This window comes from Mastomys coucha, unplaced genomic scaffold (assembly GCF_008632895.1).
Source record: "Mastomys coucha isolate ucsf_1 unplaced genomic scaffold, UCSF_Mcou_1 pScaffold3, whole genome shotgun sequence".
In the NCBI taxonomy this organism is placed as follows: domain Eukaryota; kingdom Metazoa; phylum Chordata; class Mammalia; order Rodentia; family Muridae; genus Mastomys; species Mastomys coucha.
In genome coordinates this window covers 8308124-8321386 of record NW_022196909.1, presented here as the reverse complement: position 1 = coordinate 8321386, position 13263 = coordinate 8308124, and the positions used below count along the sequence as shown (strand labels likewise).

Below are 13263 nucleotides of genomic sequence, written 5' to 3'. Positions count from 1 at the left end.
GTGTATGGGGTGTGCACACAGGTGAGGTTATAGTGTATGGGGTGTGCACACAGGTGAGGTTATAGTGTGGAAGCGGCTCCCCAGAGGCTCCAGGTTAGCTGAGCTTCAGCGGTGCGTGTGGAGACTGGGACGCTATTGGCCTGAGTTGCTGCAGAACTGGCAGGGTTGGACGCCTTGTTTCTATGGAGGACAATTTATCAGTTGCTTTGTTTGTAGTTGCCAGCGTTGGGTATGTGGTATTGGCCTCCATCCACAGCTTCTTTCACCTTGACTCATGGTGTTGGAATAATTAACACAGAAAGCTGCCTTCTCCCTTCCCTGTCTTTCCAGTGTGTGTAACTGTTTGATCGTACCCACACGTTGGCATGTACTTCAAAGCTCCCAAAAAGCACATTACTTCTGAAATAGCAAGATATCGGAGAATGGGTTTTCCGAGTTGTGACATCCAGAGAGCTGGAGACAGTTGTGTTTGTGTGGTGCTGATGCTGGCAGATTTCATGGGAAGGGAGCGATTGTAAATCGGAGCAGGAATCGGGCTTCCCAGATTTGAGCTGCGGGCTGACAAGGTGAAGTCACTACCCAGCACCCCCATGTCCATCCCTTTGGTGTGCTTGTACTGCAGTGGTTTCTGCTGTGGTGGGCTTTGATGCCAGAAGAGGAGCAGTCACATTTGCAACCGGAGTGCGGCTTCTCCCGGAGTTTTTGGTTGAGGCTAAGCAGAGCACCCTGCCTGTTCTCACTTGCAGGCAGTAGACATCATATTTTAATATTCACGTAATTTTGAAGCAGGCTATTCTTTCTCTGGCTTAATAATAGGCTAATTAGATGTCTTAAATAGTATAAAGTAGGGTCCCTGTTTCAGATTAAGCCCCATCCTAGCAGTCCAGGGTACTTGCAGACATTTGCCTGATGTGTCTGGCATGAGAATCTGTGTCATCTTGCCAGCTCTTTGAGGACCTGATGTTAGACCTCCCAAGGACAGCCAGGTAACACTGCTTGGACTCAGTCAGTGGCTAGTTTCCCTCAGCACAGAAGCCAGCAGACACGGGAAGTGTTTGTAGTTCAAGCCCTTTGGTCCCTGTTCGTGCAGCCCCCTCCCCGACCCCACCCCCAGTGTGTTTGGTAATTGGGAAACACATGGTAGAAGAACTTCGGAGTTAGCCAGCAGGCTGGATTCGCAGCGCCAACGCTCACCGGACACATTCTTAAGCGTTCTTCCCTCCCGGCTTCCTGCTTGTAGGGTAAAGAAAATGAGATGAGATTTGTCAGGGACTGAGCAGTGTTCCTGGCAGGCAGCGAGTACCCGCATTTCCTTCGGATTGTTGGTAGAATACACACTGTTGTGAGTTTCCCTTGGTGCACACTTGCTTGGAGCCAAGGTTTGTTACTTGTGATTTTGAGTGAGTCTCTTAGCAGGGAAGGCCCCATAGCCTTGCAAGATGAACTAAGAGTAAACTCTATCCGGGCTAGATCTCAGCTGCATCTACCAGGCCTTGCACCACTGACCAATCTACGCCCTGTCAGTTTGTTGGTCTCCCCATTTCTCTTCTAGAACCTCCCGTTTGTGTCAGCATGTGCCGTCACCTCCTAATACCCTGGGTGAGACTGAACTGGCCAGCACCTTAGTGTTGCCTCGGACTTACCCAGTGGGTGCTTACTGCACAGTGCAGCACTTGTGAGGCCCTCGCCTCCGTCTCACAGCTCAGGCCTGTCCTGTGACTCCTGCCCTCTTCCCACGGATCCAGTTATTAGATGAGAGCATTCTGAGTATTCACTGTAAAGCAGGTCCCATACAGGGTGGGTGGAGGGAGGAAGGGAGTGATGGATAAGATGGATGGGTGGGTGGGTTGATGGATGGGTAAGATAGATGGGTAGGTGAATAGAGAGAGGGAGGGGGGATGGATGGGTGGATGGATGGATGCATGCGTGCATGCATGCTACACTGATGATGTGTTTCTGGCTGACATTACCTTTATGCCTCAAAGCCAGGAGATGTGAGTTCGCTTCAGCCCTGCTACCACGTATTAACTGATTGAATCCCTGTCCATCTGGCCTTATGGTCTCGTCTCAGCTTCTTACACTGTCAAGTCTGGCTGCTGTTTCCCAGCACCATATTTCCCCTGCGTTGTACAAAGCTTCTGATGTCACTAAAGTAACTCGAAACTTTCTGTTACATCCCTGCATTCTGGATGTGAGTTTCTAATGTCCGTTTTTATCCATTTCTAATACACAATATGCTTCCAAACTGGAAAAAGATGTAACTTTGTTTTTTTTTTTAAATCTCAGGTGAAGTTTGGGTTGATAAAATTATGTTGTTAAATACTGTAAAATAAATTTCAAGAGTGTTCTGTGATCGCTTGGCTTTGGAACGCTCTGATGCATTTGTTTTATATGGCTAGATCACCATGGTTTTAAAGGGAATCTCAGCAGCTTGTGTTTGTCAAGTCTCTTGTAGGAGAGGGAAACACTTTGAAAACCTCTGGGGAGAATACATTGAAGAGACGAGTTGGCCAAGAGCTATGGTCTAGCCTGCTCTGTGGAAGCATGCGGACTGAGTACCATGTTTGCTTGGTCTGGGGCCTGGAGTGGGGAGTGGGGAGCGCAAGGTCTGGGGGAGGGAGAGGGCTGGGCGGCCAGCCGTGGGTGTGGGCAGAGGCTGTGAGGCTGCCAGGGTTCTTTGTGTGCCGGAAGTGCAAGCTTGGCTGGGAGGAATGGAATGTTCCTCTTGCCCTCCAAGAGCAGAAACAGCTGTGGGATAGCTTGAAAAGACGATCTCGCTTGGTGAAAAACTAATGTGCATTATTATTACTGTATTAAAGTCCACACTAGAAAGCCAACAACACTGTGCTTGGCAGCATGCTGGCCCACTCTACACGGAGGAGAATTTGCTTCGCGGCTAGGATTCTCTCTCCAGCCAGCTCTACCTAAGAGAGGCGAGGGGGTGTAGAGAGCAAACGTGGATGGTGGTTCTGCTCCTCTGACGACTGTTTTAATCCTGCTGTCACTGGCTGTCTGCATGAAAACTTGAAGACTGTTTCCAGAGGACATCTGTGGATAGAGAATTACTGTCAGCAAATTTAGCGGGAAGTCTTGTCTCTAGCTGGAAATACAATCCCTCAGCCAAGTTCCCAACAACATTTATTTTAGAACATCATTGTTTTTTAAGGTCCTTTAATGGTTTAAACTTTTAAGACTTCAGACAAGAGTAAGACTAGAAACAGACAAACTTGTCTTACACATCAGGGTTGATTGTGCAATCCTTTTAATGAAGGTTTATTTATATTTTTATCCAGCTGGAAGGCTTATTTTTTTGGCTACTATGGATAGCACATATGAAAAAATGTTTTTCAGTTTCCAGGCCTGCTGTCACACGCCAGGTCATGCTCTGACACGGGTGTTCGCTTTTACTTATCACAGTAGTTAGTCCCAAGGAGATAGAGTCTGGAGATGAATTCAGGGGAGGGCAGGGCCAGCTAAAGGCTAGTCTCCTGAAGCATGGGGGACAGTGACAGGGTGAGTCTAGGTCTTGGGCTCGAAGGATGTCACTGCACTGTTACCAGACCTGAGGCACTGGCAGTCAAGTCAGTGGAGTGCTATAGGGGAAGGGGACTTCAATCCGTTTAGTCCTGATTACTAATTAGGATAACTTAGGGGGCTTTAGAATATCCAGGCCTCAACAGGGCCATGGTGCCACATGCCTTTTAATTCTAGCACCCTGGAGGCAGAGGCAGGTGTCTCCAAGTTTGAGGCCAGCCTGATCTACAGAGTGAGTTCCAGGACAGCCGGCAGTACACAGAGAATCCCTGTCTTGAAAAATACAAAAATTCTAAAAAGTAAAATACCCAGGCCTCAACACAGGTATTGAACCAGATCTCTGGGAAAAGGCATGGGTTAGAAAAAGTCTCTCTGGAAGACTCATACAGGCAGCCAGACTGCAGAATTGCTAAGGAGTAGAAGCCTAGAGCTGAAAGCTTTGAGAGGCCCTGGCAGCCCAGCCAGCTCTTCCTGTAGCTGCCTCTGCATGTGGCACACCAGCCTCCGCAGCCTCAGAAAGTCACCGTTTACACTGAGCCGTACATGCACCCATTGCCACCAGTGGTTCACCAGGAGTGAATATTGGAGTCCAGGCATTGGACAGCTTTGTTCTAGATTGTCAGTGTCCTCGAGTCAAACCCTGAGACCAACTTAAAGCATGGGTTCTGTATGAGAGGCAGATGAGCGCTGTCCTGGAGAGCAGCCATTTGCAGTGTCTCCCGAGCCTAATGGGCAGGGATGGGCTCATATGTTGACAACCATTACACATTCTGTTACTCTCTAGACCACCTAGAAAATAAAAATAAATAAAAAATAAGAGGAGAAGAGGAGGAGGAGGAAGAAGAGGAGGGGAAGGAAGAGGAGGAAGAGGAGGAATTGGAATTGTCTTCTTTGCAAAAAAAAAAAAAAAAAAGCAGGGCTTTTAAGAGTTAAATTGCACAACCTTTTTATTTTTAAAGTGAGTAGATTTCTCTTTGCTGTTGCTGGGAAAGATAAATTGGTACCACATGTTGCTTCCAGACAAACCTTCTCTGTGTTCCAGAGAAAGCATATGCAGCTGGTGTCTGGGTCAGCCGCGTCTCCACAAGGTAAACATGGCGTGGAAGGAGTGGGGCAGATGCAGTACAGCAGCAGTCACACATGCCCAGTTACTGGCACTGCCCTCTAAAAACCCTTACAAAGTTTGTAATCCTTTCCTGGAAGGCACCACCCCCTCTCTCTCCCCTTTTGACTTAAAGCACAGGATGCTCGGAGAACCATAAGCTAAGGTCCAAGTTGTCTGCATCTGTATGCAGGATCTGTCGTGGAGAGCTGTGCTTGGCGCTCTGCTAAGTATCGTCTCATGCTGAGTGTCATAGAATCCTCACAGGGATCCCAGACATAGAGAGCGCATTTGATCCTGCCTTCTCCAAAGGGGCCACTGAGGTCCAGGTCACAGAGCACTGGGCCTGACTCGGGCATGGCTGTCACCTCTGTGGCCACCTTCCCACGCTTGCTGTCTTACCTGCCCACTCTGTAAATGAGTGGTGGGGTTCTCTGCAGCTCGGAGGCAGCTTCTCACTGACTCCCATTCTGTTTTGAATCCACCTGTCTTCATAATGATTTGGCATAGTTAAGGGTCACGGCATGTTAGCCCCAGCAGTGAATGTATTTTGCAACAGAAAACTGCTCATCACATGAAGAAAATAATTATCAAATTCTAGTCAGTGCAGTCATCTATGCTAATGTCTTCTAGGTGGGCCGGGCAAAGGGATCTTTAGGCGGTGGCCCACGCAGCAAAGTCAACGTGACTGAAATGTCAATCCCAAAAGGCTGCCTCCTCACACCTATTGCACATCTCCTGGAAGATTTGCCACTAATTGTGGCCACAGTCACGTTTGCCAGCTTGGTTACTCATTAACCACATCACAGAGGAGGAGTAACACAAAAAGCCAGGGATTGTTCTTAGCTTTGCCCCCTTGGACAAACTATAGGGGTTTCTTAAAGTTTTATAAATCTGCGTTGGAGCTGAGGGAAGTCGGCGTGCTTGCATGGGAAGCGGCAGTTTCTAACAGACTCTTGGCTTAGATAACTGGAGCTGCTCACAAGGTCTGGATGGGTGACTTCTGGGCAGCCTCGGTAACTAACTGGTGACAGAATGGGCAAGCAAAACACATGGTTTTCTAGCCAAGAGAACTTCATAGTGGGCTTCAAGTGTATATGTGATATAAGTAGAGGGTAAGAAAACCTGAACTTGATAGAACTAGAGTTTCATCAAACTATTGTTTCATTACCTTAGGTTACCTTTCTCCACATAAAGTAAAACCTTCGAAATTCAGATTACTTCTTACGATAGTAACATAAAATTAGTGGAGAACCACAGTTTGAGGAGCGTTTTGTTTGTTTTGTTTTCCAATATGGGCTTTTTTTCTCTGTGTAGCCCTGATTGTCCTGAAACTCGATCTGTAGACCCAGGCTAGCCTTGAACTCAGAGATCCACCCGCCTCTGCCTCCCAAGTGCTGGGACTAAAGGCCTGAGCCACCACTGCCCAGCATAGTAGGATATTTTTTAATGGTGGTTTTCCTGAGATTGAAGTTGGAGAGGACCCTGTGGTCTTACAGGGCCTTGATTTTCACTTGTTACTAGGGAAGGTGTAGAGAAGACTACCTCAGCGACGATGTTTTACCCAGCTCTTCTCCTTTCTTTCCCTTCCTTCACTCTTTCTTTCTTTTCTTTAACTTTTCTGTTTTCAATAAAACTAAGGAGGAAAAGCCAGTCATTGGACTTCTGAACCCATAAATACATTTGTGGCTGGCATCTGCCCTGTGGGGCGTTTGGACAGTAATGGACAGGTGAGCTGTGTTTATTGATCTTTGTCAGTGTCCCGCCTTCAGATTATAGATTTTACGGTGGCCAGTCTGCATGAAGAGAGGCTGCTGGGACTGGAGCCAGTGAGGAAGATGGTGGCCCAGTTTTCATGTTGGCTTAGTGAAGGTGCTGGAAAGACCTATCTGAGCACCATAGATAATGGGCCCCAGAGACTGTGTTCTACCACTAATAACCCTCTAAAATGAGAGGCCACTAGAGGCAGGCTCTCCTTCCTAAGGCGGGCTCTGTATAAGAGCCTGTGGTGGTCCCATCGTCAGTGTGGGTACTGATCTCGCCTCAGGAAGAACAACAAAATACTTTTCTACAAAATTTCTACAAAAATTGAGGAAAGGCCTCTAAATTTCCAAGGATTTCATAAATGGAGTCACAATAAGATTCTCTCTCTGTGTGTATGTTTCTCAGGGTGTTTTTCTTGAGCCTAAGGACATTAAATGGTGACTTCTCACGAACCTGCTGGTGGGCCGGTGAAGGGCTACAGAACAAGCATTGGAAGAAAGTTGGGCAAGCTGCTTCCAGTTGTCACTGCTCTGCACTAGCCGGTGGGCTGTGCTGGTTCTTATCTCAGGCCCTGAGCCTTCACATGCAGAATCAGGACACTGATGGACTGCCTCTCCAAGCTAGAAGGCTTAGAGGCGGTGACTTTAAAAGCCAAGGTTCAGTAGCCAGCACTGTTATTACCTGGCAGACCTTCAGATCTTCACTTTGCAATTAGGGACCTGGACAGGAGGCCAGTCTTCATGACCCACCCCTGCCCTGACTCCCTGTGGCACTGGCCTTCCGTACCAGGTGTTTCAGGCTCTTGCAGAAGCTTGGTATCTGTCTCTAGTGTTAGCCACTTGCAGTTGCATAAAATTATACATATATGTTGTTGTGGGGGGGGTGTAGAGTCATGGTAATTACATGGCTATCAGAAAATCCATAAAAGGTATCATTGGTCTTTTAGTAGGCTTGGAATTAGGAACAATAAAATACATTTTAAAAATGTCGTTCCTTAAAAGATGCAGGATCACTGAATATATAAGATTGCTCATTTTTGTAAACATTTGGTGTTTGAGTAAACACTTGGGTGGGAGTAATTAGGGGGTGTCTGCTTTGTACCCCTAAAGCTTCCAGACCAGCTTACTTTTCACCCTGGAGTCTGTGTCTGCATTTTACTAAATACATTGAATTACCTATGTCCTCACAGCGGGCCTTGCTCTTCTCTGCCAAGTGCATGGTAGGAGTGTGCCTCTTACCCACATCATAGAGAAAGCATTCTGTTTCAAAGAAATACAGCTTCTGAACCATCAGTACACTGGCCATTATTCTAAACAAACAAACCAAGCCGCCCAGTGGTGGTGCACACCTTTAATCCCAGCACTTTGGAGGCAGAGGCAGGTGGATTTCTGAGTTCCAGGACAGCCTGGTCTACAGAGTGAGTTCCAGGACAGCCAGGGCTACACAGAGAAACCCTGTCTCGAAAAAAACAAAACAACAACAACAACAAGGCAATTTAAACAAACAAACCAATAAAAGAGAGGGGGAAAGGCGTGTTGTCTCCTGGGTAATGCATGCTTCCCAGGGTCCTCCGCGTGCCTCCCGGGGTCTTGGTGGCAGTTGTAGAAAATGGCAGCTGTGAGCAGAATTGCTGGTGTTCTTTGCCTAGCCTGAACTCCAGTCCCTTCTTGACTAGGAATGCATATCAGGAATACTTTGTATTTAGAGTTATTTACTTATGACAAAATTCTGTTGACTTTCTGTATTTAAAAACAATCTGGTAGAACACATTTGTATTTGTATCTTCTACATAAATACAGTTGATGATTGCCAAGTCTCTTTAAATGTGACTTTTAGAATTGTTCATGTTTAATATGTAGTATTAGGCAATGTCTTTCATCTTTAAACTTGCCAATAAAAACTCATCTGGCCTGCAGGTGCTTGTTCCAGATGTGGGGAACACCATAAGCACTCTCCCTGCATTTTTACAGATTAGAAGGAGCCTGCTATGGCTCAGAGCACTCCTCACCCTGGACCTGCACTTCCTAGGAGGAGGAAAACACTGCCCGATAGCGTGACTGGCTTCTGACGTGCATTATCATCTGTCACTGTTATGTCACCCTGGCAGGGAGGGGTGGCTGGATTTTATGACCATAATGAAGATGGGGAACCTGCTGCTGTGGCAGACAGATGAAATGATTTGCATGGGGTCATGCGATTGGCCAGTGGCAGAGATAATTGTGAGCCTGGCTACCCTGGACAACTGGATGTATCTGCTAAGCCAGGAGGAAGATTCCAGCAGTGGGTGCAGGTTATTAGGATTTTAAGGGGATTCTGCCCTACTTGAACAGGAGGAGGATTATTTTAGGTATGTAGGAAACTTGTGAAATTAGCAGTACTCCACCATCAATTGTCCCCTTGTAACACCCTACAGTCCTGGTATAAGTGTCAGCGTGGATGAGCCAGTATTTATCGTTATTCTGAGCTAAGATCTATAATGCTAATCAGACTTCCCAGGTTTTTTTCTGAATTTTTTTGTTTGTTTAGTTAGTGTGCGTTTGTTTGTTTTCTGTGATGGGATCTCATCCAGGATGTGCCAGCTCCTGACATTACCTTTCCTGGTCACTCCTTTGCAGTTCTGGAGAGTTCTAAACAAGCCTTTGTAAATGCCCTTTAATTGGAGTTAATGTATTGGAGTAATAATTATGATTCATCTGGGATTTGGGTTTTGGAAAAAAAATGATAGAAAAGTTGCCATTCTCCACGTGTTTTATCTAGGATATACGCTTGCGATGTGCTAGTCGCTGTTAACAGTGGTCGGCCCTGGTCACCCAGCCCACACAGCATCTCTTAGATTACTCCCTCTCCCCTTTTCCTTCTGTACTCCTTGGAAGGAGGTTACTCAGCCCACACTTCCTGAGGGCGCAGAATACATAAACGATGCAAATTCTTCTAAATGAGGTTCTCCGTAGTTGTCCCTGAAGGTCTGTCTGCCAGAGTTAACTGGTGAGTGGTGAAGCTGTGGCAGGGTTCCCTGGAGGGAACAGGTCAAACGCCACACTTTCTGATAAAAGCATTTAGGAGCTAGCTGCTGGCTCTACACTTAGAGCTGAGGACAAACAGCCACTCAGGTAACTAGTTTCTCAGAGCACTGGGAAGTTTGCTGTAAAGTACAGGGAGGGAGTGTCCTGGTCATAAAGTTTCAGTGTGAACTGCAGAATAAGAAACATACTTACAGACAGCGCACTGCAACCTGGGAACCTGGGCAGCGTCGGGGAGCGTGGGCACCCATGTTTTCCGCGCCTCCTTCAGGGGACAGTCTCTGCAGCCCCAACACGGACCTTTCCACTTAACTTGGTGCTTTGTACCAAGTCAAAAAGATGTCTGTCGTTTAAAAATAAATAAATAATGTTAGCCTATAAAACTAAAGCTAGGCTGTCAAGATGGGTCAGTGGATAAAAAGCCTTTGCCACCAACCTGATGGCCCGAGTTCAGTCCCTGGGGCCCACCTGATGAGAGGAAAACCCCAACTCCCACAAGTTGTCCTCTGATGCCATGTGCATGTGTGGCACCTTCCTCCCCCCACCCCCAAAAGTTATAAGAACGGTTTTGTTTGTTTCTTAGGTTGTTTGTTTTTTAGAGGTCTTTAGAAACTGAAGAGTCTGAATGCCCCTTTGGACTGGACCTTCCTGCTCACAGTTTCCCTTTCCCTTTCTCTGTAGAACTCCATCCGACACAACCTGTCCTTGCACAGCCGATTCATGCGAGTTCAGAATGAAGGGACGGGCAAGAGCTCTTGGTGGATCATCAACCCCGACGGGGGAAAGAGCGGGAAGGCACCCCGTCGGCGGGCCGTCTCCATGGACAACAGCAACAAGTACACCAAGAGCCGGGGCCGGGCCGCCAAGAAGAAGGCGGCCCTGCAGGCTGCCCCAGAGGCGGCAGAGGACAGCCCTTCTTCCCAGCTCTCCAAATGGCCTGGCAGCCCCACATCCCGCAGCAGCGACGAGCTGGATGCGTGGACCGACTTCCGCTCACGCACCAATTCCAACGCCAGCACCGTGAGCGGCCGCCTGTCCCCCATCCTGGCAAGCACGGAGCTGGATGACGTCCAGGACGACGATGGACCCCTCTCGCCCATGCTGTACAGCAGCTCTGCCAGCCTGTCGCCTTCTGTGAGCAAGCCATGCAACGTGGAGCTCCCGCGGCTGACCGACATGGCGGGCACCATGAATCTGAATGACGGGCTGGCCGAGAACCTCATGGACGACCTGCTAGATAACATCACGCTCCCGCCATCCCAGCCGTCGCCTCCTGGCGGGCTCATGCAGCGGAGCTCCAGCTTCCCTTACACCGCTAAGAGCTCTGGCCTGGGCTCTCCAACCAGCTCCTTCAACAGTACCGTCTTTGGACCTTCGTCTCTGAACTCCTTGCGCCAGTCGCCCATGCAGACCATTCAGGAGAACAGACCAGCCACCTTTTCTTCCGTGTCACACTATGGCAACCAGACACTCCAAGACCTGCTCACTTCGGACTCACTCAGCCACAGTGATGTCATGATGACCCAGTCAGACCCCTTGATGTCTCAGGCTAGCACCGCTGTGTCTGCCCAGAATGCCCGCCGGAATGTGATGCTTCGCAACGACCCAATGATGTCCTTTGCTGCCCAGCCTACCCAGGGGAGTTTGGTCACTCAGAACTTGCTCCACCACCAGCACCAAACCCAGGGCGCTCTTGGTGGCAGCCGTGCCTTGTCAAATTCTGTCAGCAACATGGGCCTGAGTGACTCCAGCAGCCCTGGCTCAGCCAAACACCAGCAGCAGTCTCCCGTCAGCCAGTCTATGCAAACCCTCTCGGACTCCCTCTCAGGCTCCTCCCTGTATTCAGCTAGTGCAAACCTTCCCGTCATGGGCCACGATAAGTTCCCCAGTGACTTGGACCTGGACATGTTCAATGGGAGCTTGGAATGTGACATGGAGTCCATCATCCGTAGTGAACTCATGGATGCTGACGGGTTGGATTTTAACTTTGACTCCCTCATCTCCACACAGAACGTTGTTGGTTTGAACGTGGGGAACTTCACTGGTGCTAAGCAGGCCTCATCTCAAAGCTGGGTGCCAGGCTGAAGGATCATTGAGGAAAAGGGGAAATGGGCAAAGCAGGTCAGTGCCCAGTGCAATGTGAAAGCATCAGAGGTGGGTGGGGCGGGGCGGGGCGGGGCCGTCTGCCTATCCAGACAGCCCACGCAGCAATCATGACTCCCAGCTGGGTCATCAGTTCTACCTGTGAGGCAGGGCTCACAGCCGTCAGTAATAAAAAGAACACTCAAATATTCAAAAAGCTCACTCTTTCTATCCTCTCCCCTCACAGAGCTGTTACTGCAGGGTCTCCTACCCTTTGTGTGGGGGTGGATGAGAAGAGAAGGAAAGGGGAGGGAGGGAGATGCTTAGGTCAAAGGTCACAGGGAAACTTACCAGCTGGAGGAGTTTCTTACAAAGGCTCTTGTCTAGTGCTGGGTTAGTCTCTTGTGTGATGGTTCTCCACCCCCTAGGAAAGTAATGTTCTGCCCTAGGAAAGTGTTAATGGCGGGTCCTTAGATCACCACCGCATTGATAGCAGAGGCTCTTCTTGCCACCCTTTGCAGAAGGGACACAAGAGATTGTGGGAGGAGCATGACAGTCATAGAACCAGCCAGTGCTGTGATGTCATGAGAAAAAGCAGGTGGAGCACACCTCTAATCCCAACACCTCTAATCCCAACACACTCGCAGCTGGCCATGGCACAGGGTGAGGCCCTGAAGGTCCCGTCAGCTCCTGAGTCTCTTTCTCAGTTTATACAGTGGGGTTAGTGGTCCGGCTAGCCCATAGAGCTGCTGCAAGAATCAAACTTGCAAAGGAGTTTGAAAGGGTTTTGTCAAACTGCACCAGGTTGACCTTACCAAGGGCAGTCGGGTGAGCGTACTGACTGACAAATGAGCCAGCCAGGAACCACGGAGGTTAAGTACTTTGCCCAGGTCACACAGTTTGTCCCAGAGACGACACGTCTTAAGTGGCTTGCTTCATATTTTCTGTAAATGGTTTTTTAAAAGGCACTCTGGACTGCGCCGGAGTGTGAGTAGTAGACAGGGTTCCCCTGGAACTCTTCTCCTGCCTTGGGGAAGGGAATCTGGCTATTTCTGCCAACTGGCTTGTTTCAGTGTATGTCTCCCATGCCCCGTGTTGAAAGGCTCCCATTTTCTTCTGTTTTTAATTTCAATCTGAGCGAGCTGTTTACCTCTTCCTTCAAGCTGCACAAAAGAGAAAAGGAACTCACTGCCCTAAACTGCACCCCTCCTCCCGGGTGCAGGCACCCCAAGCATCGAGGTTGCTGTCCAGGGGAGGGTCAGAGCATGACCAGTGTAAGCATCTCAGTGTTCCCAGGCCCAGGCAGGGTCCCGATGGCCCAGACCTCACTGCAGTCCTCAATAGCCTGGAGCTGGGAGAAGACCGCAGTGGAAACTGACTAGAGTGCCATTGCCAGCCGGTTACTCCCGGCCCTGCTGGGCTGTGGGGGTTGATTTTAGGAATGTAGGTAGATACTCAGGTTTGTCTTCCATGAGGGAGGTTGTGGTTGCGGTTTCTGACACAACAAAGAAGATGAATTTGTCATTGTAAGTAGAGACCACTTCCCTGTTCACTAAACCTTCGAGAAAATGTGCTGTCAGCTCTTGTCTGTTTCAGTTGGATGGTTCTTCTAATTGAATAGCATGCCGCGTGTACACGTGGGTTTATAAAAATTGTTTGGAAATCTATTAAGGGAGATTTAAGTATCTGATGGCCTTTAGTTGTATTAGTGATAACTTTCTGTTCTGGAGACCCTGCCTCTCATCGTGATATTCCAGTGGA

The 13263-nt window shown here is 48.7% G+C and overlaps 1 protein-coding gene across 3 annotated transcripts in view; it reads left to right on the top strand.

Annotated features, from left to right (window-relative positions):
• The window catches only part of Foxo3 (forkhead box O3), a 98103-nt gene that overhangs the window by 70946 nt on the left and 13894 nt on the right, over positions 1–13263 (top strand). For all 3 annotated transcript variants that reach the window (XM_031348342.1, XM_031348340.1, XM_031348341.1), the window contains exon 3: positions 10102–11541. In XM_031348342.1, the coding sequence (XP_031204202.1) occupies positions 10102–11505 (1404 nt within the window). In that variant the 3' untranslated portion in view covers positions 11506–11541. The remainder of the gene's footprint in view (positions 1–10101; positions 11542–13263) is intronic.